The sequence below is a fragment of the Zootoca vivipara genome, chromosome 13 (assembly GCF_963506605.1).
Source record: "Zootoca vivipara chromosome 13, rZooViv1.1, whole genome shotgun sequence".
Taxonomy (NCBI): domain Eukaryota; kingdom Metazoa; phylum Chordata; class Lepidosauria; order Squamata; family Lacertidae; genus Zootoca; species Zootoca vivipara.
The window spans coordinates 41,938,808-41,966,102 of NC_083288.1; the positions used below are offsets into that span (position 1 = coordinate 41,938,808).

The window sequence follows — 27,295 nt, forward strand, 5'->3', positions numbered from 1 at the left end:
GGTATTGATTGTTAAACCACTCTAGGGACTGTGGCAGGGGGTTGGACTGGATGGCCCTTGTGGTCTCTTCCAACTCTATTATTCTATGATTCTAAACCTAACCAACTAGGGTCAAGATTTGTGCGGAGAGGAAGAAATAATGGAGGTGACACTGTGCAACTAACTAACTAACTAACATTAAAACACAGACCCAAACAGCAATTATGTTATTTTATTTTTACAATAAGGAATAGGATGGAACTTGAATAGAATGAAAAAGGGTTGGAAAACAAGCAAAAATGTTTGGTAGAGTACAGTACTTGTATGAATGAAGCTAAAGAAAGACAAGCTGAACAGATTAATAAAGATAGGACTGAGACTGATAGGGAAGAGGTGGAAACAAGGCTGGTAGAGTACTGAAGTAGTAAGGACAAGCTGTCTCAGATGCCTTTCAATATGGTTATATGCATTTCAAAAGCAAAATGGATGCTCACAATGGTGCTCCACTTGTTTCCATTCAACCTGCCTGTTTGAAGGTCTCTTAAGTAGAACAGTTCCTTTGACACATGTGCTTCCTTTGAGGCACCAAGAGGAGTCCACACTTGCGCCTCAACTTCCTCATGGCTTCCTTTACCTCTTGGTTCCTCAGGGTGTAGATAAAGGGATTGAGGGCAGGTGTGACCACCATGTAGAACACAGAGGCCAGCTTGTTCTTGTGGGAGCTGGAGAAGGGCTTGAGATACACAATAACACAGGGCACGTAGAAGAGGCAGACCACAGCCAGGTGGGAGCTGCAGGTGGACAGAGCCTTCCCGCTGCCCTGCCTGAAATGGCCACAGAGGCTGGTCAGAATTGTGATGTATGAAAGGAGCAAGGCCAGAAAGCATGGCAGTGTTAGCAAGCTGCTGTTGACTACCATGAGTATCTCATAGGCGTATGTGTCTGCACAGCCCAGCTTGATCAGTTCTGGGATATCGCAGAAGAAGTTGTCCAGGACATTGGGCCCACAGAATGGTAGGTGGGCAATCAAGACCATCTGAATTGTGGAATGAATGAGGCCCCCTGCCCAGCAGAGCATGAGAAGCCTGAAGCAGCGTTGGCCACTCATGATGACTGTCTACCTTAGCGGGTGGCAGATGGCCACATAGCGATCATAGGCCATGAGGGTGAGGAGGAGCATCTCTGCACCACCGAAGACATGGAGGAAGAAGATCTGGGCCATGCAACCCCCATAGGAAATGGTATGGCCACAGTTCAACAGATCTACAGCTAGCTTTGGAGCTGCTACTGAGCTGAGGGACATGTCCGCAAGACCCAGATTGGCGAGAAAGAAGTACATGGGGATGTGTTGCAGCTGTGTCTCAGACATCACAGTCACTATGATCAAGAGGTTGCCCAGAATGACAATGGTGTAGCAGGCAAACACCATGGCAAAAAAGAAGACCTGGAAAGGGCGGGAGGCAGAGAAGCCCAGCAAAATAAACTCTGAAATGGTGCTTCCATTCATGATGAGGGCTGATTCTAGTAGGAGAGACAGAGAGAAATGGCACAAGGTGGTAACATTCCTTCAAGCCATGCTCATAGGGACAACCCAATACATTTTGCTGCCTGATGGGAAGGACATGAGGGCATCCCCCATTCCATGTGCAGAATCCGACTGAGCTGGCTGTTGAATCTCGTTTCAGCACTGGTGGTGGGGCAATATCTTCCTCCAAATCTGAGGGGTGCAGGAGAATTTAAGAGATATGGAGCAGGAAATCTAGGGGATTAAATGATAATCATTGGGTAGAATGAGTGCTACGCCCTCTCATCAGGCTCCCTCACTTTACCTTATGGGAGGACCTGCCCTGCAATCACATTTAGCCAACCCCATTTGGAGCTGTGAATAGTCCTATCTCTTCTGTTTTATTCCCAAATTACTGCATGCAACAAACTGTTTCAAAGTGATATTGATCTCTTTAAGAAAAAGACTCTGTTTAAAACAGCACTATACCTAAATTAGGCAGAGTTTGCTGATTTATAACCTCCCCCCCAAACAAACACACACCTTTGTTTCTGCTATGCATAAAGAGTTTGGGTAAGACTATACAGAGTGCAGAAACCCAGTCCCTGACAGTAGAATATCACCACAAGCAGCTGTGGCCTTTGTTATGCCACCAAGCATTTCAAGCATATCTTTACATTATTGAGATCTAGAAACTAGATTGTGAATGGCAACTGAGATTTTTTCAGGATGTCAGGTTCTGTGTCTAGCAGAATTTTGGGATCCATACAACTAAGACTATCCATAATATCTGACACAGCAATGACCACATGTGGTTTCCTCATTACTGGAGTTTCAGGTGCAGATAAAAGCTTATCAGTTTTTTGTTTGTTTTAAAAGGTGGGGGATTTATGTGTTTTTAGCAAGTGAGTTACTACTTTGGTAAAAATGGTGATGTTCTGGTATCCACAAAGCCCAGTCCTCAGAAGTACATCTCACTATGTTAAATGGGCTTCAGCTCAAAGAAGTCTGCATAGTCCTGTTGTGTTCAAAGACACGTTGGAATTTACATGTTCTCATTCTTATAGTTTTTTTCCTACTTTTATTAATTGTGTGTGTTGGTCTTTCTTGCTTGCAAGTCACTTTGGGAGCTGCAAATAGAAAACAAATCCAAAATCCCATTAACAACAACTTAAATTATGACTATAAAATGCTACAAATTCTATATTATTATTATTATTATTATTATTATTATTATTATTTTATAAACAATCCTGCATCATAAAATCTCAGGGTGCTTCACAGAGTAAAATACAGGGTTAAAAACAATAATAAAGAAATAAAAATAAATTCCCATTGCAGGGTCAAGAAGAAGAGACATAGTCTGCAATCCTAAATCAATTTACCACAGAACTCAGCGGGATTTACTTCTGAACAGTATTGTGCTGATAACTATGATAACAAAATGACTGGATATTCCAAAACTTTGGAATACGAGAATTAAATTTACGGCAAATGTAACGTTGAAAGAGAACCTATTCAAAATGATGTATAGGTGGTATCTTACCCCGACCAAGCTTTTAAAAATGTATAGAACAGGGGATAAAAAAATGCTGGAAATGTGGTGAAAAGGACGGTGATTTTATCCACTTGTGGTGGAAATGTGAAAAGATTAAAGTATTCTGGGAAGGCATCTATAATGAACTGAAAAGAATATTAAGATATACCTTTAGCAAAACACCAGAGGCTTTTCTCCTGGGGATGGTCGGGGAAGATATTGAGAAAAACGATTACAAATTTTCCCTGTATGCAACAATGGGGCCGAGACTGCTTATTGCAAAGTTGTGGAAACAGAAACAAATTCCAACCATAGAGGAATGGCAGCAGAAAGTGCTAGAATATGCGGAAATAGCCAGATTAACGGCAAGAATTAGATATCAGGGTGATGAAACATTTCTGAAAGAAGGGAGTAAATTTATGGAATACATTGATAAAACAAGTGGCTTATTCAATTACAAGTAAAGTAGACAAACACCTCAGATCAGAACATAAAATTTTAAAAGAAGAGAGTTTATCTATGACTAATACCAATTAGTTGGTTTAAACTACATAAGAAAATTGTAAATATTAAGGGTAAAAAAAAAATCAGATAAAATAAGAAATACAGAAATTCAACTGAAAGCTGAAATAAACAACGCAAACTATAAGGAGGACTAAAGAAAACAGAAGAAAGAAGACGGGAAGTCGATTAGTGGGGAATAAGGGGAAAGGGGGAAGGGTTATATTTCATTTTCAAAGTGTATCAATATGGGTAATATAAGGGTTTATGTAATATAAGCCTTTACTTGGTTTTGGCAATGAGTGTAAACAAATGAGTTGTAAGTTAACAAATGGAATGTAAAATGTAATTGGAATGTAAGATGCTATATGTGTGTAAAAAATTAATAAAGATTGTAATTTATACAAAACAAAACAAAATGACTGGATGCAAGAGTCATGGCAGTGCTACCGTAGAAATAACTACCATGGCCACTTTCATAACAATAGAAGGCAATCCAGTGTCCATACCTCCTTCAATCTCTGCTATCAACACACTATTCCAAGGCAATCCTGCATTCTCCAAGTTTTGCGATCTTTTAAAAGTTCCCAGGTTGGCACATCCAGGCGGACAAAAGGAGAAAGAGAGAGGGGAGGGGGGAAGTTGGGTGGATGGTTGGATGGTGACTATCTCCAGGATTCATTTGTGATGGTGGATGGTGGTGAGGAAAAACTGAGAACCCAAGTAGAGGGGGGTGGGAATCCTCCATGCAATTGTGACTATTGAGAATGCGAGTAAGAATGAGCACTTTCCTCAAATTTCTTCCAGACCTTTTTGAAACAAAAAGATGGCATATCTCGGAGTTTCCTTTTATATACTCCTGCAACAGATGTCTTTGGTTCCCACCCTATGTGAATAAACATGGATTAACTCTTCTTGATGCTGCTAGCAGCCTAGAGACAGTGTACTGGCTGCTGTGTGGTCCCAAATGGGGTAATTAAAAATTGAAGAGGCTTAGAAGCTGTTTTAAAAGACCTATCTGCTGCATAATATGTTCGGTTTCCTCCACTCCACAAGGGAGAAGATCTGATGCTAGTAAATATTGGTGTGTTTTATTTGTTTTGTATCAGAACACTTCAAGGGTCTCCAATGTTCCCTCCCCATCTCATCTTCACAACAACTCTTGAGCTAGCATGGCCCAAGGACAGTAACCTACACAACCCAGTGGGCAAACCATGAATGAGTTGGGATTTTAACTCATATTTCCCTTAAGAAAGAACCAGTGAGATGTGATGGAGGTTAGTCCATGAGGAGGAATGGGGCATTATCCCACCAACCACAATCTGCCCTCAACCCAGCCTCCATGTGCCTCCCTTCCAACTTCACAATGAGTCCAGGGGGGCACTACCTGTTGACTTCCTCCTCCATAGTCTCCATGTAGACCCCAGGGACTTCCTGCTTCCATTTCTTCTGGCGTCACCTGCCAGATTATGCATTTTCTCAGAAGTGGGAAGAAAAAAACAAAACCATCTTCGGCTTAAAAACCCAGATGACTTTAGTACCAATCTCAAGAGGATGTATCCAATGTACAGTGGTACCTCTACTTACGAATTTAATGCGTTCCGAACGCACATTCGTAAGTCGAAAAAAATTGTAAGTCGAATCCCATAGGAATGCATTGGGAGAAAAAATTCGTAAGTCGAAGCAACCCTATCTAAATATTCGTAAGTAGAAAAAATCCTATCTAAACTGCATCCAAGATGGCGGACGGAGCTCCATTCGTAAGTAGAAACATTCGTAAGTAGAGTTATTTGTAAGTAGAGGTACCACTGTATTGATCATGACATATATACAAAAAAACAAAACAAAAACCTTCAAGCTTGTTATTTCATGACCCTTTCTTCCAGGCTGTTTAATATGTTTTCAGCTCTGCCATGAATTGCATTCAACAACACTCCAATGAAACTATAAAACTCAGCAATTTAATAAAGCAGTCATGATCAAGATGGCAGCAGCGTTATTTTCAATAGCAGAAATGGAACTCACACATACTACTTCAGGGAAAGGTCTTCCTTCAACATTAGTCATACTCAGAGAGGACCCATTGAAATTTATAGCCCTAAGTTAGTCGTCTCTATTAATTTCAACAGGTCTATTTCAAGTATGACTAACATTAGACACAACGCAACATGTTTGGGCATTATCCCTCCTTGATAATCGGGTGGGAGCATTCAGAAATGTTCTTTCTTCATCCTGTCATCCAGAATTTTACCATCAGCTCATGGGTATGGAACGTCAGGCCTAGGGGCTAAATGTGGCCCTCTAGGCTTTTCTGCCTGGCCTTTGGAATGCTCCCCGGACAACACACACCTCCTTAGGCCATGCCCTTCGCTTGCTCTGCTTCATGCACAGAATGCTTTTGCCTGGCAAGAATGCATCTTTGAATTCTGACAATGCATTTTGTATGCCTGAGTGGAGGATAGAAAGGGGTCTGTGAGTGTGTAAGGAAACTAACCTACTGTCAGGGCTGGAGTCATAGACAGGTCAGCATGAAAGACGCATGGGGAAGGGTCATGGTCAATGGTGGAGCATTTGCTTTGCTTGCAGAAGTTCCCAGGTTCAATTCCCAGCATCTCAGTGTAGACAACACAGAACTATTTAGACCAATGGCCAGACTTTTCTATGTTCTAGAACTATTTAGACCAATGACCAGACTTTCTACAAAGCAGCTTTCTATGTTCCTGAACAGTTGCAAGCCATGCCACATTTTCCTGTGGGTCTCATTTGTCCTTGATGTTTTAAATAAATTGGAGATTGGCTTCAGGAGATGCATTCCCCATCTGCCCACATTCCTTGGCCTGCACATCAACCATGTCAAAGCAGTCTGATGTAACAAGAAGTCAGTGATGCAATAGGGGCTCCTCTGCCTTTGTTACCTACCTGCTTGCTCTGCCTCCCCTTGAACCCCATAGGTGGTAATCCATGGAATGTCCTTGTGCAACAAATTGGATGAGCCCCCTGAAATAGAGGTCTATGAATCCTCTGTGAACATCCTAGCGACCTTTTCTGAAAATTGTTGACAAAGGTGTCAAAACTCTGGGGAACACTTGCTATTGTTGAATGCCCCAGAGAGTAATTAAAAATAATGATTCAAGAAATTTTGGGAAATATTCAGCTCCAAAACAGTTCAGCATGTGCAAATATGGGGATTTGAGAGATTTCCCTGTTGGGGCACCATATATAGCACCCTTCCAATATACCTGATGAGGAGGCCCACCCTCTTTCTGACCCACTCTTGACCTTTCCTGGATCCAGTATTTTTTACCATGGGTTCCTTCTGGATTTGTCAGCTATCACATCTAATCATTTGTAGAAGCATGGGGAATGAATTTTCTCCCAATCATTGTGGTCTGAATAATCGTACATTATGAAAATAGGAAGCTGCCTTACTCTAAGCAGGACCACTGGTCCATCTTGATCAGTATTGCCCATGTTGATATGGCACCTGCTAACCAGGAGCTGCCAGGGATTTAACTAGGGATTCTATCTAGCTATTGCATGTTTGTGATGCAGAGATACAACAGAAACTGTAACCAAGATAAATAAAACTAATCCAGCCAGTGTCAGGAGTACAGTGGTACCTCGGTTTATGAACACAATTGGTTCCGGAAGTCTGTTCATAAACCGAAGTGTTCATAAACCGAAGCAAACTTTCCCATTGAAAGTAATGGAAAGTGGATTAATCCGTTCCAGAAGATGAAAAACACCCCCTAAAACAGCAATCTAATCCCCCCCCCTCACACGTTTCTCGGCCTTTCCTGGCCCTGGGGCTTCGGGCAGCCAAGCGTCTTTGGCGCGACAATGCAGCAGCAGGGCGATAAGGCTGAGGCTCTTCGCCTCGCAAGGTCCCTCTCCCCTCAGTTCTCCTTGTTTGGAGTGGTGGTGGCGGCCTTCTCGGTGGGTTCCGGGCTCCCCTCACCCTCTCCTCCACTGCACCGGAGTTCCACTGAGCACATTGCCCTAGGCCACGGGGCTCTGGGGCTGCTCCCGGCCAACGGCCGGATGCCGATGGTCGGGCGCTCTGGCTCCGATCCCGGGCTTGTGCGTTCGCCGGGGGTGTGTGACGACCCCTGAACTGAGCCACTGGGCTCCCCAAGCTCCCCTACCTCTCGTGGGATGGCGGCGGCGGACTCCGCGGCTCGAGGCCACTCGGGGGAAGTGCTCCCGACATCCAGCAATCCACCTCTCGTGGGGCGGCGGCGGCGAACTCCGCGGCTCGAGGCCGCTGGGGGGAAGCGCTCCCAACATCCAGCAAAGCAGCCGGCGTGTCCGCGCCCCCCGAGAGGCCCCGAGTCGCGGAGTCCGCCACCGCTCGTGCGGTCGCCGGGGCTGTTCGGGGGGCGCGGACACGCCGGCTGCTTTGCTGGATGTTGGGAGCGCTTCCCCCCAGCGGCCTCGAGCCGCGGAGTTCACCGCCGCCGCCCCACGAGAGGTGCGGGAGCTCAGGGAACCCAGGGCTCAGTTGAGGGGTCGCCACCCCTCCCCCGGCGACCGCACGAGCGGTGGCGGACTCCGCAACTCAGGGCTGCTCGGGGGAAGCGCTCCCGACATCCAGCAAAGAAGCCGGCGTGTCCACGCCCCCGAGCAGCCCCGGCGACCGCACGAGCAGTGGCGGACTCCGCGACTCGGGGGCGCGGCCACGCCGGCTGCTTTGCTGGATGTCGGGAGCGCTTCCCCCCAGCGGCCTCGATCCGCGGAGTTCGCCGCCGCCCCACGAGAGGTGGATTGCTGGATGTGGCGGCGGCGGCGAACTCCGCGGCTCGAGGCCGCTCGGGGGAAGCGCTCCCGACATCCAGCAAAGCAGCCGGCATGTCCGCGCCCTCCAAGCGGCCCCGAGCCGCGGAGTCCGCCGCCGCCATCCCACGAGAAGTGGGGGAGCTTGGGGAGCCCAGTGGCTCAGTTGAGGGGTCGTCACACCCCCCCCCCAGCGAATGCACAAGCCCGGGATCGGAGCCAGAGCGCCCGACCATCGGCACCCGGCCATTGGCCGGGAGGAGCCCCAGAGCCCCGTGGCCTAGGGCAACATGCTCAGTGGAACTCCGGGGCACCGGAGGAGAGGGCGAGGGGAGCCTGGAACCCGCCGAGAAGGCCGCCACCGCCACTCCAAACAAGAAGAACTGAGGGGAGAGGGACCTTGCGAGGCACATCCTCGCGCCAAGGACGCTTGGCTGCCCGAAGCCCCAGGGCCAGGAAAGGCCCAGAAACGTGTGAGTGGGGGGGGGAGAGGCCTTGGGAGTGCTTCCGAAGCTGCGGAAGGCTCCGGGCCTTCGCGGAGCCATAAGAGTGCCTCCGCAGCTGCGGCCCAGTCTTCAGGCCTTCGCGGAGGCCTCCGTAGGCCTTGGACACCTCGGTTTACTTACTTCCGGGTTACAGTCGTTCGTAAACCGAAAGTTCGTAAACCGAGGTGTTCGTAAACCGAGGTTCCACTGTATGGGCAGGAGTCAGTCTCTGGGGCCTGTAGTGCTTTGCAGGACTGGGGCCTGCCTCAGCTTGTGCTGGAGAAGCTAGGAGTGGCCACTCAGGTGAGGCCACTTGATAACTCACTGCACCTGGTGGCAAGAGCTGGGAGGGATAAAAGCTCAGCATTTCCCTTCAGCTCTTTGCCACAGCAACGGTATCCCTGCCTTGTTGCATCTGGCCTCCTGTTCCTTGATTCTTCGCCTTGCTCCTCGACCCTTGGACCTTCGCCTTGCCGATGCCTTGCTCCTTGACTCCCAGGCCTTTGCCTTTGCCTCCGCCTTGCTGCTTGACCCTGCGACTGCTTGCTGCTGGACCCTCAGCCCTGCACCTGTTCCTGCTTCTACACCACCATCTTGCCTCTGGTCCTGACGTCCTCAGCCAGGGCTTCAACTGCCTGCCAACCAGACCGTGACAGTTTGCTGTGGCCCACCCACGTCCCGGCCAGGGTGCGAGATGGACAGAGCCCAGCCTATGGACCTCGCCACTGTGCTGCAGCACCTCCACATGCAGGTAGCTACACTGCTGCGGCCCCAGCCCAACCGACTCTCCCTGTCCCAGTGCCAGAGAAATTCAAGGGGGAGTGTGGGGCTCCTCCAGCCACTACCCCCCCCAGGCTGTGGTCAACCCCTTCTATGGACTTACACAACCATCCCTGCACACCAACGGCGTCCCTCGTGCCTTCTGCCAATGATCAGGTCTCCCACATCCCGGAGACACAAGCTGATCTGACATGGCACCTAGAGAGGGCCAAGGCGGACTATAAGGCGCAAGCGGATCGACGGGGGCAGCAGGGGCCTGCGTTCCAGGTTGGGGATAAGGTTTGGCTGTCCCTGGAACACCACCGCACGAAACGTCCCTTGGCTAAGCTGGACTACAAGTACCAGGGACCTTTCACCATCCTGCAGCAGGTCAACCCGGTTGCCTACAAGTTGGAGCTTCCCCCCTCTCTGAAGACCCACCTCGTGTTCCACGTATCCCTGCTGAAACCTTGCCACATGGACCATTTTCTGGGCCGCATTACACCACCACCACCACTGGTCCAAGTTGACGGCCATGAGGAGTTCGAGGTTGCCCAGGTCCTGGATTCGAGGTGGCTCCATGGGGAGCTCCAATACCTAATAGACTGGGTGGGCTACAGGCCGGAGGAGCGATCTTGGGAACCAGCCGAATTCGTGCACGTGCCCGCTAAGGTTTGAGCCTTCCATCGAAGGTTCCCAGATAAGCCTGGGCCATGACCGGGGGTGGAACCCCGTTTCCCTATGGGGGGAGTACTGTCAGGAGTATGGGCAGGAGTCAGGCTCTGGGGCCTGTAGTGCTTTGCAGGACTGGGGCCTGCCTCGGCTTGTGCTGGAGAAGCAGGGAGTGGCCACTCAGGTGAGGCCTCAGCTTGTGCTGGAGAGGCAAGGAGTGGCCACTCAGGTGAGGCCACTTGATATCTCACTGCACCTGGTGGCAGGAGCTGGGAGGGATAAAAGCTCAGCATTTCCCTTCAGCTCTTTGCCACAGCAATGCGATCCCTGCCTTGTTGCATCTGGCCTCCTGTTCCTTGATCCTTCGCCTTGCTCCTCGACCCTTGGACCTTCGCCTTGCCGACGCCTTGCTTCTCAACCCTTGGACCTTCGCCTCCGCCTTGCTCCTTGACCCTGCGACTGCCTGCTGCTGGACCCTCAGCCCTGCACCGGTTCCTGCTTCTACTATCTTGCCTCTGGTCCTGACGTCCTCAGCCAGGGCTTCAACCGCCTGCCGACCGGACCGTGACAGACAGTATTTTTTGGGGGGGGGGATATAATGGTACTTCAACATTCCCAGTTTAAGTAAGTTCTCTCAATTAGAAGGGAATCTGGGTCATGGTTAGGTGAGTTCCCTCCCCTCCCATAGCGGCACCCGGGACGAGGCTGCCTCAGCATGCACAGAGAGACACCCCCTTCACATCCCCCCCGCCAGTCCAGTGCCAGGGAAAAGGGGTCTTGGAAAGCCGGGGTGGGTTTATAGCTGGGGATGGGGTGGTCTCTAAGCATGCACAAAGTGCCTCCCTCACCGCTGCCTTTGCTCTTTTTTCCGTGTCTCTTTTTAAAATAAGTTGCTCCCCAGGGTGGGTCCATAATAAAAATCGTAATAAAAAATTAAGACATCCCCTGAAAATAAGACACCTTGTGTTTTTTTGAGAAAAATGTTATAAGACGGTGTCTTAAAAAAGGGGAAACACGGTATATGCCACAATACTTCTGTTAGTCTTGACATAACTCAAAGATCCTGCTGTTTGTGCTGACAGAGGGCAATAAACTGAATTAATAAATTATAAAGGCAAATTATGATTCACTTATTTTTTAAGTGGCAGAACCTAGCAGTTCAAAAGCATACCAGTGCAAGTAGATAAATAGCTACCACTGCAGCAGGAAGGTAAACAGCGTTTCCATGCACTTTGGCACTCGTCATGGTTTCCCATTACGCCAGAAGCAGTTTAGTCAAGCTGCCCACATGACCTGGAAAAGCTGTCTGTGGACAAACGCCAGCTCCCTTGGCCTGAAGCGAGATGGGCACTGCACCCCATAGTCAAGTTTGACTGGACTTAACTGTACAGAGGCCCTTTACCTTTTTTAAGGCCTGGGAGTCCCTACCTGTGTTATAAAGTTTGTTGGAACCTATTCTGAGACCTTATGGGGAAAGATGGGAAATAAATTTAATTAAAATAAAATAAAGAAGAAAAAGTCCCTTAACTCTTAAAAAAGCACCAGATGTATTCCATGTTTTTCTTGGGGCAAAATATGTTATTTGACTTTAGAATGTTTCTCATCACTCAAGGTACAAATTGTCTCCATTGACGACTATGGTGGTTTAGGATGTTGCAAAAAGTCTTGTACATGTGCAGAAATTGAGCTTTCTGACACACAGACTAATGCACCCTCCCTATCTCCTTACCCTCTTGAGGACATGAAGTTTCTTTCACTTCCTGTCTGCAAATGAGCACCGCACAGTCACAAATTAATAATTCCCTTTGCAATAAAGCTCTGGGATATGGCATCACTAACTTCTCATGAAGCATTCATTCATTGTGCTTATACTTGTTTCCTTCCTTCACCTTCAGAAGCGATTTATCAGCAGCCACAAACATATTCCATGGAATAGGGAGTGGAGTCTCTGTGTGGTGGGACCAGGAAATTTAACAGCTCCACACTAGGACAATGGAGGTAAATGTCTGCAAACCAAAGACAATTAAGACATTCTCATGGCTTACTACAGCATTTCTAATGGCTGTGCTAGTTGCTGAGGCTGTTGGATAGAATTATTGCCTTGGTAGACCTTGACTTGAAGCAGCAAGTTAAGAGAACCTGCATAAGAACTCTTATTTTGTAGACTTAAAATATGTAGGTGGGATTCGTGTGTGTGTGTGTGTGTGTGTGTGTGTGTGTGTGTGTGTGTGTGTGTGTGTAGTTGTGTCATATAAGACAGATGTTAGCCCATCTCTGATGTAAAAGAATAGACTTTGTTGAATGGACATCCAGGTCAAAAACAGCATGGCAAGGTGAAACCTGACAAAATCAAGTAATTTGTGTATTTATTTATTTGCAATTATTCTATACTTCCAAAATGAAGAAAAAATCACAGCATAATAGCATAAAATCAACAATAACATTACATAACTAGGGGCATTACAAATGCTTACAATGTATCTTAGTTGTCAATCAAATTGCTATTTATAATCAATGTAGTCATGATGCAGAGGTGCAGGCAGAAGTTCACCCTTGTTTGTTTTTGTTTTTAAAGAAAAACAACAGCATCTTTCCCTCTGTCTCAAATATGAACATAGCAAACTGTCTTATACTGAATCACACCGTTGATGGATGTGGCTCAATGTGCAAAGCAGATGCTCTACCAAGGAGCCCTGACGCTCCCCTTAATGTTCAGGCTGTCAGTGTCATTGCTTATGTAACCAAAATAGCACCACTCATGAGAGGGAGGTACCAGCAGGCACAGAGTAGTTTCAAAGTGTTCGGGACTTTTTTGAAGGAAAATATTCTAAGGGAAGCGGACTCCAAAGCTTCCCAGTGAGAACTGATCAAGCCTCATTGTCATGGAATGCCCACATGAAATGGGGGAATATAAAATGGGGGAGGGGTTGGAATGAAGTAGAAACACTGGAGATCTAAATAGCAGCTCTGCCCACCGCAGTTTTGTTGCAGTTTCTATGTTTTAAGAAAGAGAGCAAAACGAGTACCCAGAAATACCACCAGCTGCATATAGCCCACAAAGTGATGCTTGTTTCCACACACACACACACACACACACACACACACACACACACACACACCCAATTATATCAAGTTATAACTATAGATCAGTGGTAGAGTATCTGCACTCAGGAAGTTCCAAGTTCAATTCCCATCATCTCCAGGTAGGACTGAGAATGTCCCAAACTGAAATGCTAGACAGCCACTGCCATCCCATGTGGACAATACTGAGCTGAATGGTCCAATGGCCTGGACTGATATAATGTCGTTTCTCATGGTCCTATCAAAAAAAAATCCACAACATCAATGGAACAATTTTTCTTTATTTAATTCTTTCTTCCATAGCTTTTATTGATAACTATCCTGTATTCTTTCAGAGTCCCATCAGTGGGGCCTTAACACACATGATGGAAGGAGAGAACAACACCACTGTGAGAGAGTTTGTATTTCTTGGGCTGACCAGCAAGCTAGAAGTGAAGGTACTCTTGTTTGCTTTCTTCTTGGCAGTATATGGCACAACCATGCTGGGCAACCTCTTAATTGTTAGCCTAGTGGCTTACGCACCTATCCTCCATACCCCTATGTACTTCCTCTTAGGAAACCTCTCATTCCTTGATTTCTGCTACTCTAGCATAACTGCCCCTAAAATGTTGGCTGGTTTCCTATCAAAGACCAACACCATCTCTTATGTGGGCTGCATTTGCCAGATCTTCTTCTTCCACTTCATTGGCGGCATCAAGATCTTCCTTCTTGTCATCATGGCCTATGACCGTTACATTGCCATCTTCTCCCCATTGCGCTACATGGTCATCATGAAGGGGGCAGTGTGTGGTGGGCTGGTGTGTGCCTCCTGGACTGGTGGCTTTGTCCACTCCATCATCCAAGTGGCCATTATTACCCAGTTGCCCTTTTGTGGCCCCAACAAGCTGGACAACTTCTACTGTGACGTGCCACAGGTGGTCAAACTGGCTTGTACTGATACCTTTGTGGTGGAGCTACTCATGGTCTCCAACAGTGGCCTCGTGACATTAATGTGCTTTGTGGTGTTGCTTGTGTCATACTCCATCCTTCTGGCCAAGCTCAGAGCAGGGTCTGCACCCAACCGGAGCAAAGCTATTTCCACCTGTGCTTCCCATGTCACTGTAGTGACCTTGATTTTTGGTCCTTGCATCTACATTTACATCCATCCCTTCCACAGCTTCCCCATTGACAAAGCCATCTCCGTTCTCTATACTGTCATCACTCCCATCTTGAACCCTTTCATTTATACCCTGAGGAACAAAGATTTCAAAGTTGCATTAGAAAAGCTCAAGGGAAAGAAGCAGAAGAAATTGACTTCCTGACAGCCTTTGCAACTGACTCCCATTCATATTGTGCATGGTTTCTTCACCATTCAAGGTGAAGCTGTGCACAAATGACCATGTTGTGGAAATCAGACCACGAGAGAATTATGTGAAACATATGTCGGTGCATCTCTTTATTTTCTGATATGCGTAACAGGAGAGAAACCTTGCACACCTGTGCCATAGGCGCTCTGAACATTGTAAGTGCAAAATATTTATACAGAAGTTGACATACAACAAGCACACAAGTCACTTTCTCAAATATACTGGAAAATTACTGTACAAAAGTTGCAAGAAGATTTCAAGAAGTTACTAAAATAGGTTTGCTCTTTTTAACATCCAGTTGTCTAGCAGTTTTCTTAGTGTTATGTGATAGTTTGTGATAGTTTATAGTTATCCCCATCCTTTTTTTCATACAAATTTTAACTGTTGTGCGGAGCAAAGTTGATTTGTCAATTATCCAGAAGTCTAAGCCTTATTGATTTCTCCAGCAACCTCTTGATTTTCTGCACCCTATTGGGGGGGGGGGGAGAAATTGGGGCTGCCACATCCCAGAATTTTCTAAGGGATAGGAAAGCAATTCTTTAATGGTTTCTCAGGGTTTGGGGGCCCTCCCCTTTCCAAGTGGCACTAAGAAATAGCTTCCTTCTTGTTTTCCTAAGGTTAATTGTTTTCTACCACTGCTAGGGATAACAAGTACTTCCACACCACTTTGCATCCACCACAATTTCCAAGACCTAGCATCTTTCCAGGGAATTTTGTGTTTGTGAGGTAAAAGTAAAGGGACCCCTGACAGTTAGCTCCAGTCGTGGATGACTCTGGGGTTGCGCTGCTCATCTCACTTTACTGGCCGAGGGAGCCGGCGTATAGCTTCTGGGTCATGTGGCCAGTGTGACTAAGCCGCTTCTGGCAAACCAGAGCAGTGCATGGAAACACCATTTACCTTCCCGCCGGGGCGGTAACTATTTAACTACTTGCACTTTGACGTGCTTTCGAAGTGCTAGGTTGGCAGGAGCAGGGACCGAGCAACGGGAGCTCACCCTGTCACAGGGATTCAAACTGCCGACCTTTGATCGGCAAGCCCTAGGCTCTGTGGTTTACCCACAGCGCCAACCATGCTGTGTTTGTAACGACAAACAAAAATTTGCTACATAAGCAATGGCATGCGCAGACTGAACCTGAAGGTCCCTGGTTCAGTCACCATCACCTCTAGGTAGGGCATGGAACGATTCCCTGCCTGAAATCCTGGATGGCTACTGTATAATACTGTACAATATTGTCTACATACATCAATATTCTAGGCGAAATTGATGGTGCCAAATACTTGGAGAATTTCAATGGCTCTCATCTGAGCCAAACCAAATGATGTAATTATTATTAATATTACCACTTCACTAGAATGGTTTACAAAAGATGAACAGGTTAAATCTGTAATGATACATTGGGTGAAAGACTGTGAGTATACAGATGAAACTCGGAAAATTAGAATACCATAGAAAAGTGCATTTATTTCAATAATGCAACTTTTATTTTATTTTTTTATTTTAATTTTTACAAATGCTTTCTTTTGTAAATTCCACAGTAATAAAACAAATAATACGAAAATAAACATCACTATTACATTTCCTTAATTCCATTCCATTTATAATTGACCCGACTAATGACAAATAATTACAATTACAACAAATAAAGGCTTGACATATCTTGCTTTGCATGTCATGCATCTGTCTCGTGTATTGGTTTCACCTTTTAAGTTGCAATACTGAAATAAATGCACTTTTCGATGATATTCTAATTTTCCGAGTTTCACCTGTAATATACAATTTTGCAGCATGGGAGAAGTTACAGAAATGTGATTTTAAAATTTACAGCATGTTGTACATTTGAAAGAAAATAATATGAAAATGATGTATTGATGGTATCTACTTCCAAGTAAATTAGCAGGATCAAATATGTGTTATGTGCAGAAAATCCAAAGGAGCAGAAAAGATTATTTATGTACGCACTGACGGATGTGCGGATGTTATTAGCCCAGAGTTGGAAAGAAGACAGAGCCTCTACCAGAGAAGAATGGCAGATTAAGTTGATGGACTATGCCAAAATGGCAACAATGACCGGAAGAATCAGAAATCAGGATGACCAAGGCTTTAAAAAGGAATGGGGAAAACTTATAATTTATATTAAAAACCACTGTAAACAATTAAAATTGTTAGTGGGATTGGAATAACACTTGTAATGTAACGATGAGCTATGGACATAATGGAGATACACAAATATGGATCAATTTAAAAGATGCAGAAGGAAAGGATTAACAATAAGACCCACAAAGGGGCAAAGGGGAGGAGGGAAGCCCAAGGGATTCTTTCGAATCTTGTTTTTATATATTATGTCATTATGTGAATGAATATATATATATATATATATAATGTGTGTGTGTGTGTGTGTGTGTGTGTGTGTGTGTATTACTGTATTATTAAGAAATAGATGAACAAACAGCAAACCACTCTACTCTACCTCCCATTCCATCTTAATCCCAAACCAAACAGCTCCTGCTGAAATCTTAATCTACCAGTTGAAAAGGTAAAAAAGGTAAAGGTACAAACGTGCAATCCTATACAAAAGGGTACAAAAATGTATTTTAGGGGAATGTATGTGTAAAACTGCATCTATTGGTGAAAGGAACATAGAAAAATGCATTACATATTGTTAAAATGCATTACACTGTGTTAAAAAATGCATTGTGCTTTGTTAAAAATGTGTATACTGGGTAAAATGTCATTCCAATATATGTATATATGTACGGGGAAAATGTGTAGTAAAATGCTGGTAAATTTCTGTGATGACTTTTTTTAGGGGTCGTGGTGGTTGTGAACTGTGGAAATATTTGGATCTGAATTTAATACTGGGAAAATGAGAAACTGGGGGGATACTGAAATTGACAGATTTTTCAATCCCTACATAATACTGACAGCCAGTGTGGTATAGTAGTTAGAGTGTCTGACTAGGGCCTGGGAGACCAGGGTTCAAATCCCCGCTTGGCTACAAAGCATACTGCATGACCTTGGGCTAGGCACTGCTTCTCAGCCTAACCTACTTCACAGGCTTCTTGCAATGTTATAATGAATCAGACAGGGAATTCTTGGATGCTGGCCCATTGCCTTTCTCATCTCCTACTGTAACTTTCAGTAGCCAGGGGAACTCCTCAAAGTTTTTTTTCCTTCTGAGTACCTTATGGGAAAACGCAAGTTGCACTTTTAATAATTCCCCTTGCAACCTGCATGTCGCCCAGAAGTCGCTCATGCTCTCTTGGGCCCCAACTGATCCAGAACTTCCAAGCCCATTAAGGGTGTTGCGTTTTGTAGATCAAATCATATGTTGCTAAGAAGATGCTCTCTCAGGTAGAGCAAATGCTGTGCTGGTGGAAAGAAGTAGCTTCACCTTAGCTGGTAGGTGCCAGGAAGACTCTTGCTAATCCATAGTCCCTCTAGTCCTGCGAGTTATTCTTCCCCATAAAAGGCTTCCAGGATGCTTTTTTGTTTTAAGATAATGCCTTTTCCTACAGAGAGTATGATTGCTACAGGCGACAAGAAATACCTCTTTGATTTCAGAAATTTTTATTTCTATAGCACTCTACAGAATTGATTTTAGGAGGTACTGTTTTTAATTTTTCTTTGGCAGCCCTTCATCAATGGGAGTTTTGTCTGAAGTAGGTCAGAAAAAGATTTGTGGCTAAGAAGTGAGTATGGTGTGTGTAAAGTATTAGTCAGGTATGACTAAGGGCTGACACTAGATATTAGGATGGAAAGAAATCAGAGAGCAAGAAGGTTGAAACAGTTGACTAATGGATGAGAAAGGTCCAAATGAGAGGAGGGCAATAGGTTCCTATTTCAGCCAACTTGCCTGAGGTATTGAATACGATCCTAAATAAGGAGTGTGGAAGATGTGAATAAGGAAGCACAAGGTGGCGATTTCTTTTCCAATAGCAAGCTAAACCAGGAATGTTTTGAAATAATTGAGCACAGAATTGTTAACACTGGGGAAACCATGAAACTGAAAGAATATTTGTTCATTTCACATGTGTTTCACGAGTCCTCCAAAAAGTTTGTGGGAGCTCTCTTCTCTCCCATGTGAGGTCACTTTGGAATTAGCAGACTGGTGTGGAATTCAACCCAGGCCTCCCAGGTTCTAGACCAGTCCTCCTCAGTCCAGGATATTTTGGACTCCAACTCCCCACAGCCCCAGTCAGCATAGTCATTGTCCCAGGATGGAGGAACTTGTAGTTGTGCAACGCCTTGAGGGCACCTGGTTGGAGAAGTCTGTTCTCAACTGATGCTACTACACTGCGATTTGCTGTTTACCAAGGAATATATAAATAAGAAAATACTGAGAAAAGGAATGAGGTGTGAGAAAAAAACCTCCTTTATAAATCTCTATAGACATGTAATTATTCTTGCAGCAAAAACAACACAGTGTGTTGTGGTGCATTAGAAATAAATACATTTATTATGGCATAAGCTTTTGCAGTCTTGAGTTCATGGAAGCCTAAGGTAAAGGTAAACGGACCCCTGACCATTAGGTGCAGTCGTGACCGACTCTGGGGTTGCGCGCTCATCTCGCATTATTGGCCGAGGGAGCCGGCGTATAGCTTCCAGGTCATGTGGCCAGCATGACAAAGCCGCTTCTGGCAAACCAGAGCAGCACATGGAAACGCTGTTTACCTTCCCGCTGTAGCGGTTCCTATTTATCTACTTGCATTTTGACATGCTTTCGAACTGCTAGGTTGGCAGGAGCTGGGACCAAGCAACGGGAGCTCACCCCGTCACAGGGATTTGAACCGCCGACCTTGTGGTCAGCAAGCCCTAGGCTCAGTGGTTTAACCACAGCGCCACCTGGGTCCCATTCATGGAAGCCTACATCACAATAAAAGTGTCAGCCATTAAGATTGCACAAGACTCTGTTGTTGCTTTTAGGAAAGAGCTCTTACGGGTGTGTGACAGAGACATACTTGCGGAAGGGCTGCAGGTCAGTGACAGAGCATCTGTTGGCATGTAGAAAGTCACAGGTTCAGGCCCCGACATCTTCAGGTAGGGTTAAGAAAAAAGCACCTTTCTGAAAATCTGAAGAGCTGCTGCCAGTCGGATGGACCTTTGGCTCCTGTGTTGAAGTGACAGCAAAAGACACAGAAGTAATTTCTGTTGTCTAAATGCTTTGCTAAACACAGGAATAGCCAACATGGTGCCCTCCAGGTTTTAGACTTTTAGCTCCTATAATCCTTGACTACAGGTGGCATTATAGTCCAACTACATCTGAAAAGGATCACATTGGCTGACTTGGAACATCTTTCATGAGGTCCTCAATATCAGGCCTGCCCCTTTAATATATGGATTTATAACCCCTCCGCATAGGAAGCTGCTCAGAGTGGCTTACAAATACTTTTCTGTGTTAATGTCACAGCTGCTACTTTGATGAAAGGCAGACACACCCAGCACCACCGGCTCTTATCTGCCCTCCTACACACAATGCCACCCAAGGGTGCCAACTTGAATAAAATGGTCGGGGGAAGCCCAGGTAAGCCCCACTCTTGAGATGCAGTGCACAATCACTATTTGAATGGCTCAATGCCCATCAACTTGGGAGGGGAGCTGAAGGGACCTCAGCCACTAATAGTTGGCTCCTGTGATGCCACCAGGGACGTGGGTGGCACTGTGGTCAAAACCACTCAGCCTCTTGGGCTTGCCGATCAGAAGGTTGGCGGTTCTAATCCCCGCAATGTGGTGAGCACCCGTTGTTCGGTCCCTGTTCCTGCCAAGCTAACAGTTCGAAAGCACATCAAAGTAAAATAAGATAAGATAAGATAAGATAAGATAAGATAAGATAATCTTTATTGTCATTGTCCCCTTGCAGGAACAATGAAATTACTCGGGTTACCACATCAACTCAGATAAAGCTCAGATATTCCACATAATCCATAATTACTACAAAACACTAATTAAAACAGTGCAATACAATACAATATAACAAGTAAAATAAGATGTCTTCAAAGTCCAGACTTTCCATTTAAGGTCAAAATCGCTTTAGAGAAGAAACTGCTCTTGAGACGGCTCGTTCTTGCCGGCATTGTTCTATATCTCCCTCCCGATGGCAGGAGCTCGAAGAAACGGTGACCAGGGTGCTTTTGATCTCTTGATATGTCTAGTGCTTTTCTATGACACCTGGTGGTATAGATTTGTTCTAAGGTGGAGAGTGAGCATCCAATAAAATGCAAGTAGATAAATAGGTACTGCTCCGGCGGGAAGGTAAACAGTGTTTCCGTGTGCTGCTCTGGTTTCACCAGAAGCTGCTTAATCATGCTGGCCACATGACCCAGAAGCTGTACGCCTGCTCCCCTGGCCAGTAAAGTGAGATGAGCGCCACAACCCCAGAGTTGCCCATGACTGGACCTAATGGTCAGGGGTCCCTTTACCTTTTACCTGTGACGCCACCACTTTCTCTTACTTTCCCTTATATTGCTGATTTGTTTGAAAATGTAAAGTGGAACTCTAGGGTGAAACATCATAAAAAGGTGAGAATGAGGTTTATTTGGTGTGGTTGGCACCTAATCAGGTCCTTGGTGAATTAAGGAACAGAGGAAGCTGTGTTATGTTTTATTGTAATTTATATTCAGTGTTAGGTGCCCTGAGCCCAGCCCTGGTCGGGGAGGGCGGGTTTTAATTTAAAATTTTGTTGTTGTTTGTTTGTTTGACATCTAATGGGAGGGCATTACACAGGGTGGGCACCACTTCCAAGAAGGCCCTCTGCCTGGTTCCCTGTAACTTCACTTATCACACTGAGGGAACTGCCAGAAGGCCCTTGACGCTGGACCTCAGTGTCCGGGCAGAACGATGGGGGTGGAGATGTTCCTTTATGATCTCCTCCTCTTTTCTCACTGTTCTTTCTTTTTTTTCTCCTGGTCCCCCTTTTGTATCTAGGTGCAGATCGCTTAAACTTCACTCGAGGTATGGAGGACACCACAGGAGTGGCCAAACTTAGGTTGCTGAAGTCTACCCACTTGGAGGGTCTGAGGAACAGCACCCAAGTGACTGAGTTCATCCTGACAGGGCTGTCGCATGAAAGGGGGGTCCAGCTTTTCCTCTTTGCCCTGTTCCTCACTTTCTACATGATTGTCCTGCCAAGCAATGTGCTGATCATCATCACCATCCGGAGTGACCCTCATCTCAGCTCACCCATGTATTTCCTATTGGCCAACTTGGCATTCCTGGACATCTGGTATTCCTCCATCACTGCCCCCAAGATGCTAGTTGATTTCTTTGCTGAGCGCAAGATCATTTCTTTCTGGGGCTGCATTGCTCAGCTCTTCTTCCTCCACTTTGTGGGTGCCTCTGAGATGTTCCTGCTCACAGTCATGGCCTATGACCGCTACGTTGCCATCTGCCGTCCTTTGCACTACTCCACTATGATGGGCCGGCGCTTGTGCATCCTACTGGTGATAGCCTCTTGGGCTGGGGGCTTCGTCCACTCTCTCATCCAAGTTGTGCTGATCCTCCGCCTTCCATTCTGTGGACCCAATGAATTGGACAATTACTTCTGTGACATCACCCAGGTTCTGAGGATCACCTGTGCCAACTCCTTTGCTGAGGAGATGGTCATGATATTCAGCAGCGGCCTCATCTCTGTGGTCTGCTTTGTGGCCCTCTTGGTTTCCTACATCTTCTTGCTCACCATGCTGAAGAAGAACAGTGGTGAGTCAGCCAGCAAGGCTCTCTCCACTTGCTATTCGCACATCACCATAGTTATTTTCATGTTTACCCCTGCCATCTACATCTATGCCCGACCCTTTGATGAATATGCTCCTGACAAGGTGGTCTCTGTCTTCCACACAATAATCTTTCCGCTTCTAAACCCCATTATTTATACCCTCAGGAACAAGGAGATCACCACAGCTATGAAGAAGGTGGTCAACAGATACCTCCTGTGCAAGAAAACATGAGATCCATAGAATGGTAGTCATCCTGGGGTCTTCCTTGCTTGACCAAGGGTGAGAATATATGGCCAGTTTTAATAAGAAAGCATCACTAGGAAACACCATTTCTCCACAATTTTCCATTGGCTTCTTTTGCTTATGATTGATCTCCCAAACCCCTTTCTGCCTCTACACACTCTTACTCACATAAATATGATTAAATTGAAATACATCTAAATAAAACATTATATTCACTTACCCCTTGAATATTTGTTTCTTGACTTCATCAGTTTATGCTCAAATTATAGGAAAATTCTAACTGAAAATTGCATTTTTTGGCATTAAAAATCCAACTAAATTCTAGTGTGCTCTATAATAGAATAAATTTCTTTCAGAGACTCCTGTGAAATAACATTTTAGAAGCAGTCCTTAAAAATTCTAACAAATTATCAATTGCCTTTTAACAAGTACGTGGAATAAAGTACCTATTAAGTAAATAATATTAAAGGTGTACATGTTGGTTAAGTGAACTATTTCTATTGTTCTACTGAGCTTAGTTTCATGGAGTAAGCTTGTTTTTTAAATGGTGCAAACATCCTTCAGCAGTGTAAAATTAAGAAATCTTTTCAATTCCAGAATACAAAACCCTGCTGTGAAATAATAAAAACTGTTGAGATGTGTACATTACCTGAGGCCTGCTGGAGAGTTTGCATAATGAAATTAAGATACCACAGACATTACACATTATGCCTGGAGAATGTACAAAATGGTCTGAAACATGCACATCCCGCAAAGTCTGCTAGAGAGTATGCCTAATGTAAGATTTTAAACGTATGTCATTAATTCCAAAACTAAAACCCTCTCTAAGGCTTACTGACTCCTCCTTGACTGGAAATTAAATGGGCCCAAGATCTAGGCCATACTATAGAGATGTCCTAATGGGAGAACCTGTGGAAGGTGAATTGCCTGTTACTCCAAAAGGGAAAACCTGCAAAAAATGTTATACCGTTGGTACTTGATGCCGCACAAACTCTCCAAGAGAAACAGGAGGCACCGTGTTTCATATACAGTGGTACCTCACAAGACGAATGCCCTGCAAGATGAATTTTTCGCAAGACGAATGCGTTTTGCGATCTGATGGTGACTCGCAAGACAAATTTGTTTTGCGAAAAATCCGTCTTGCAAATCGCGGTTTCCCATAGGAATGCATTGAAATTTAATTAATGTGTTCCTATGGGCAAAAAAAAAAGAAATTTCAATGCATGCCTATGGGAAACCACGATTCACAAGACAATTTTTTCGCAAAACGAATTGACTCGTGGAACGAATTAAATTTGTCTTGCGAGGCACCGCTGTATGGTGGACCTGGAGGAAGGTCAAAGAGTTCTGGAGTGACATACACTCAGAAATTGGGTCCTCCCAATGTTTGGATGGCCACAACACCCTATTGGAGGCCCCTTGATCTTGGGTGCAATCGGTCCAATGGGACGCCAGTCAGATCAATTGAGGGACCTCTATTTAAGCCCATGCACATGTCCCTGAGCTTCCTCTTTTGGGCTCAGTGCATGGGAACACCCGCCCACCTCTCCCTATATTTAGGACTTGCGCTTGACCTTGCTATGCCGTCATATGTTGTCCATCATTGGGACAGAGGCATGACAGGATTTTCCCCCACTTGGCTGATTGCCTGGTGCCATTTGGGTTTTGCCTGCCACGTAGCAAATTGTCACAACTTGTAAGGTTGCTGATAGGTTCTGGTTCAAGAGATAGGGATGGCAGGATGCCTAGCCATCCCTATGTGTTGGGTATTCCGCTAAAGGTATCCACAGACTCATGGTTGGTCTTCTCTGGGAGGGGTTGTGCCTGAGTCCAGGGGACATCTGGGTGGAGGTCTAGCAGGGTCCTGCTTGCCACTGTCCCAGGTGTTCACCTGAAGCTGACTTACGGTTGGTGCCCAGGGTCAGTGCTACCTGCAAGGGTGCAGGGAACTAGTCGAACCAGAGCCCATGCAACCACTCACTTGATTGTAATCAATAAAGTTGTGGCCTAAATTCTGCCAAAAACCAAACCAAAAACTTGATTCTTGTCTGATTTTTTTTTTGGGGGGTGGTGGTTAAAAGGTCTACACATGCAATTAAAAATAATGTTAAAGGTAAATTTCCCAAGAAAACCAGAAGTGTTTCTTCTGTGTATTGCAGACACTGCAATCCCCAAGAGTATAAGAAAAAAATTATATGCAACCGCGGCCACAAGAGTGCTTATTGCGACATATTGGAAAAATGACAAACTTCCTACCAGAGTCGAATGGTTACTCAAATTGACAGAATATGCAGAATTAGCCCCCCTTTCGGAAAGAATCAAAGATAAACCCAGACAGGAGTTCATTCTAGAATAGGATAATTTCAAAAACTATTTGAAAAATAGATGTGACTTAAACACGGTAATTGCCTTTGAATGATTTCTGTAAATAATGCATATGATGGAAAATGATATCGAAATGGAAAAGAGAATTTTTACAAACTAACAATGGTTAAGTAAAGCAAGATGTTTAATATAAAGGAGTAGTTACAGGTAGGTAGCCGTGTTGGCCTGCCGTAGTCGAAACAAAATAAAAAAAATTCTTTTCAGTAGCACCTTAGAGACCAACTATAAGTTTGTCATTGGTATGAGCTTTCATATCTGAAGAAGCGAAAGGAAATGTATGTATTGTAAATATTTATGCACCGAATGGATGCAAAAAGAAATTTTTTGAGAAACTGGGAAAGAAAATGGGGGATCATATAATGGACGAAGAAATAGTACTCCTAGGAGACTTTAATGGTGTTATGCAGGGGGAGGTGGATAGAACGGAGGGGAGGAGGGGGAACGGGGGAAGACTGCCAGAAGTTTTTCGAAATTTGGTACAAAATTATAACTTAGAAGATGTATGGAGAAAAGAAAATCCAAGGGAGAAAAAATTTACTTACTATTCCGGGGCAAAAAAATCAGCCTCTAGGATTGATATGATATGGCTCTCACCGAAATTGATACAGAGGACGGGGAAAACCGAAATCTTGGGTAAATCAATTACAGACCATAATCCAACAATGGTGAAAATTAAAGGGAAAGATATAAAAAATAGAAGGTGGAGAATGGATGAAAGGATATTAAATGATGAAGATTTTATAAAGAAAGTCAAAAAATTACTAAAGGAATTTTATGAGAAAAATATATCGGAGGAAGTAGAGCTAAAGACAACCTGGGATGCGAGTAAAGCCTTTATGAGGGGATTATATATACAGCAAAAAAGCAGAGTTAAAAAAGAAAGGGAACAAAATATGGAAAAATTACAAAGGGAAATTAATGAAAAGGAAAGGGAATTGGCAGATAGTCCAAAAAATGAGGATTTGAAAATGAGAGTGAAGGTATTACAAAAAGAATTATCTATATTGGTCGGACAAGAAATTGAGAACAAAATAAGATGGCTTAAACAAAAAACATTTGAATGGGGAGATAAAGTAGGAAAATTATTAGCATGGAAATTAAGGGAAAATCAAAAAGAGAGATTAATTACGGAAATAAGATACAAAGGGAAAAAATTGAGAAGGCAAGAGGAAATACAGAAATGTTTCAATCATTTTTATAAGAATTTATATGAGGAAAAGAAATTAGACAAGGGAAAATTAGAGGAATATTTTTCAAAAAGGAGGAAAGATAAAATATTAGAAGAGGAGAGAGAAATGTTAAATAAATCAGTGTCAAAACAAGAGATATATGAAGCCATAAACAAATTAAAAATGGGGAAGTCACCCGGAACAGACGGCTTGTCGAGTCGACATTATAAAGTATTTAGAGAAGAATTAGGAGAAATTTTACAAAAAGTGATGAACGATATCTTAGAGAAGGGAACCATACCCAAGTCATGGCAAGAAGGTTATATAGTATTAATACCGAAAGGAGAGCAAGAGGGAAGACAGGTAGGGGACTTTAGGCCAATTTCGTTACTTAATGTTGATTATAAAATATTTACGGATATTTTAGCGGCTAGATTGAAAAAAAATATTAATTAGGATCATAGGGCAAGACCAACAAGGATTTCTACCGGGAAGAAAATTGGCAAAAAATGTGAGAGTGGTACTGGATCTATTGGAATATTTGGATTGGTTTCCGGGGAAAAAGGCAGCCTTTGTCTTTTTAGATGTGGAAAAAGCCTTTGATTCTCTATCTTGGAAATTTATGAAAAGATCATTAAAAGAAATTGGAATCGATGATAAATTTATGAGAGGAATTAATTCAATATATAATAACCAAACGGCTAAGTTGATTCTGAATGGAGAGGTATTAGAGGATTTTGCAATAAAGAGGGGAACAAGACAGGGCTGCCCTCTATCCCCGTTGTTATTTATAATATCAATAGAATTTTTAATAGTGGATATCAAAAAGGAGGAGGAAATTGAAGGAATCAGAGTGAAAGATAAAAATTTGAAGATAAAAGCTTTTGCGGATGATATGATTGTAATGTTAGAAGAGCCAGAGATTTCAATCAAAAAATTAGAGGAGATATTAAATTCTTTTGAAGAAATATCAGGATTAAAGATTAATGAAAAAAAGGCAAAAATGATGCTGAAAAATGTGGGACAATTGGACAAAAGCAAATTGCAACAAATTTCAAATTGGGAAATTGTGAATAAATTTAAATATTTGGGTATTATAATTAGTATTAATAATATAGATTTATATGAGAATAATTATGGAAAATTATGG

At 44.3% G+C, this 27,295-nt stretch overlaps 2 protein-coding genes and 1 pseudogene across 4 annotated transcripts; 2 read left to right on the forward strand and 1 right to left on the reverse strand.

Moving 5' to 3' along the window:
• Positions 1-520: 520 nt before the first annotated feature.
• LOC118095631 (olfactory receptor 4Q3-like) lies at positions 521-4,928 on the reverse strand (annotated as a pseudogene).
• Positions 4,929-9,491: 4,563 nt separating this feature from the next.
• On the forward strand, positions 9,492-17,344 carry LOC118094709 (olfactory receptor 4D5-like). 3 transcript variants are annotated; one of them, XM_035135315.2, is made up of 2 exons: positions 9,492-9,530; positions 13,669-14,592. In XM_035135315.2, exons 1-2 carry the CDS (start codon positions 9,492-9,494, stop codon positions 14,590-14,592), a joined length of 963 nt encoding a protein of 320 aa, XP_034991206.2. The 3 variants fall into 3 exon arrangements, with proteins under 3 accessions (XP_034991206.2, XP_060137787.1, XP_060137786.1); XM_060281804.1 differs by lacking the exon at positions 9,492-9,530 and adding an exon at positions 17,319-17,344 and having other exon boundaries at positions 13,654-14,557; XM_060281803.1 differs by lacking the exon at positions 9,492-9,530 and having other exon boundaries at positions 13,654-14,592.
• A 4,245-nt stretch (positions 17,345-21,589) lies between these two features.
• LOC118095630 (olfactory receptor 4M1-like) lies at positions 21,590-22,579 on the forward strand. The gene has a single exon (XM_035136877.1). The coding sequence runs from the start codon at positions 21,590-21,592 to the stop codon at positions 22,577-22,579; it is 990 nt and encodes a 329-aa protein (XP_034992768.1).
• Positions 22,580-27,295: the final 4,716 nt, after the last annotated feature.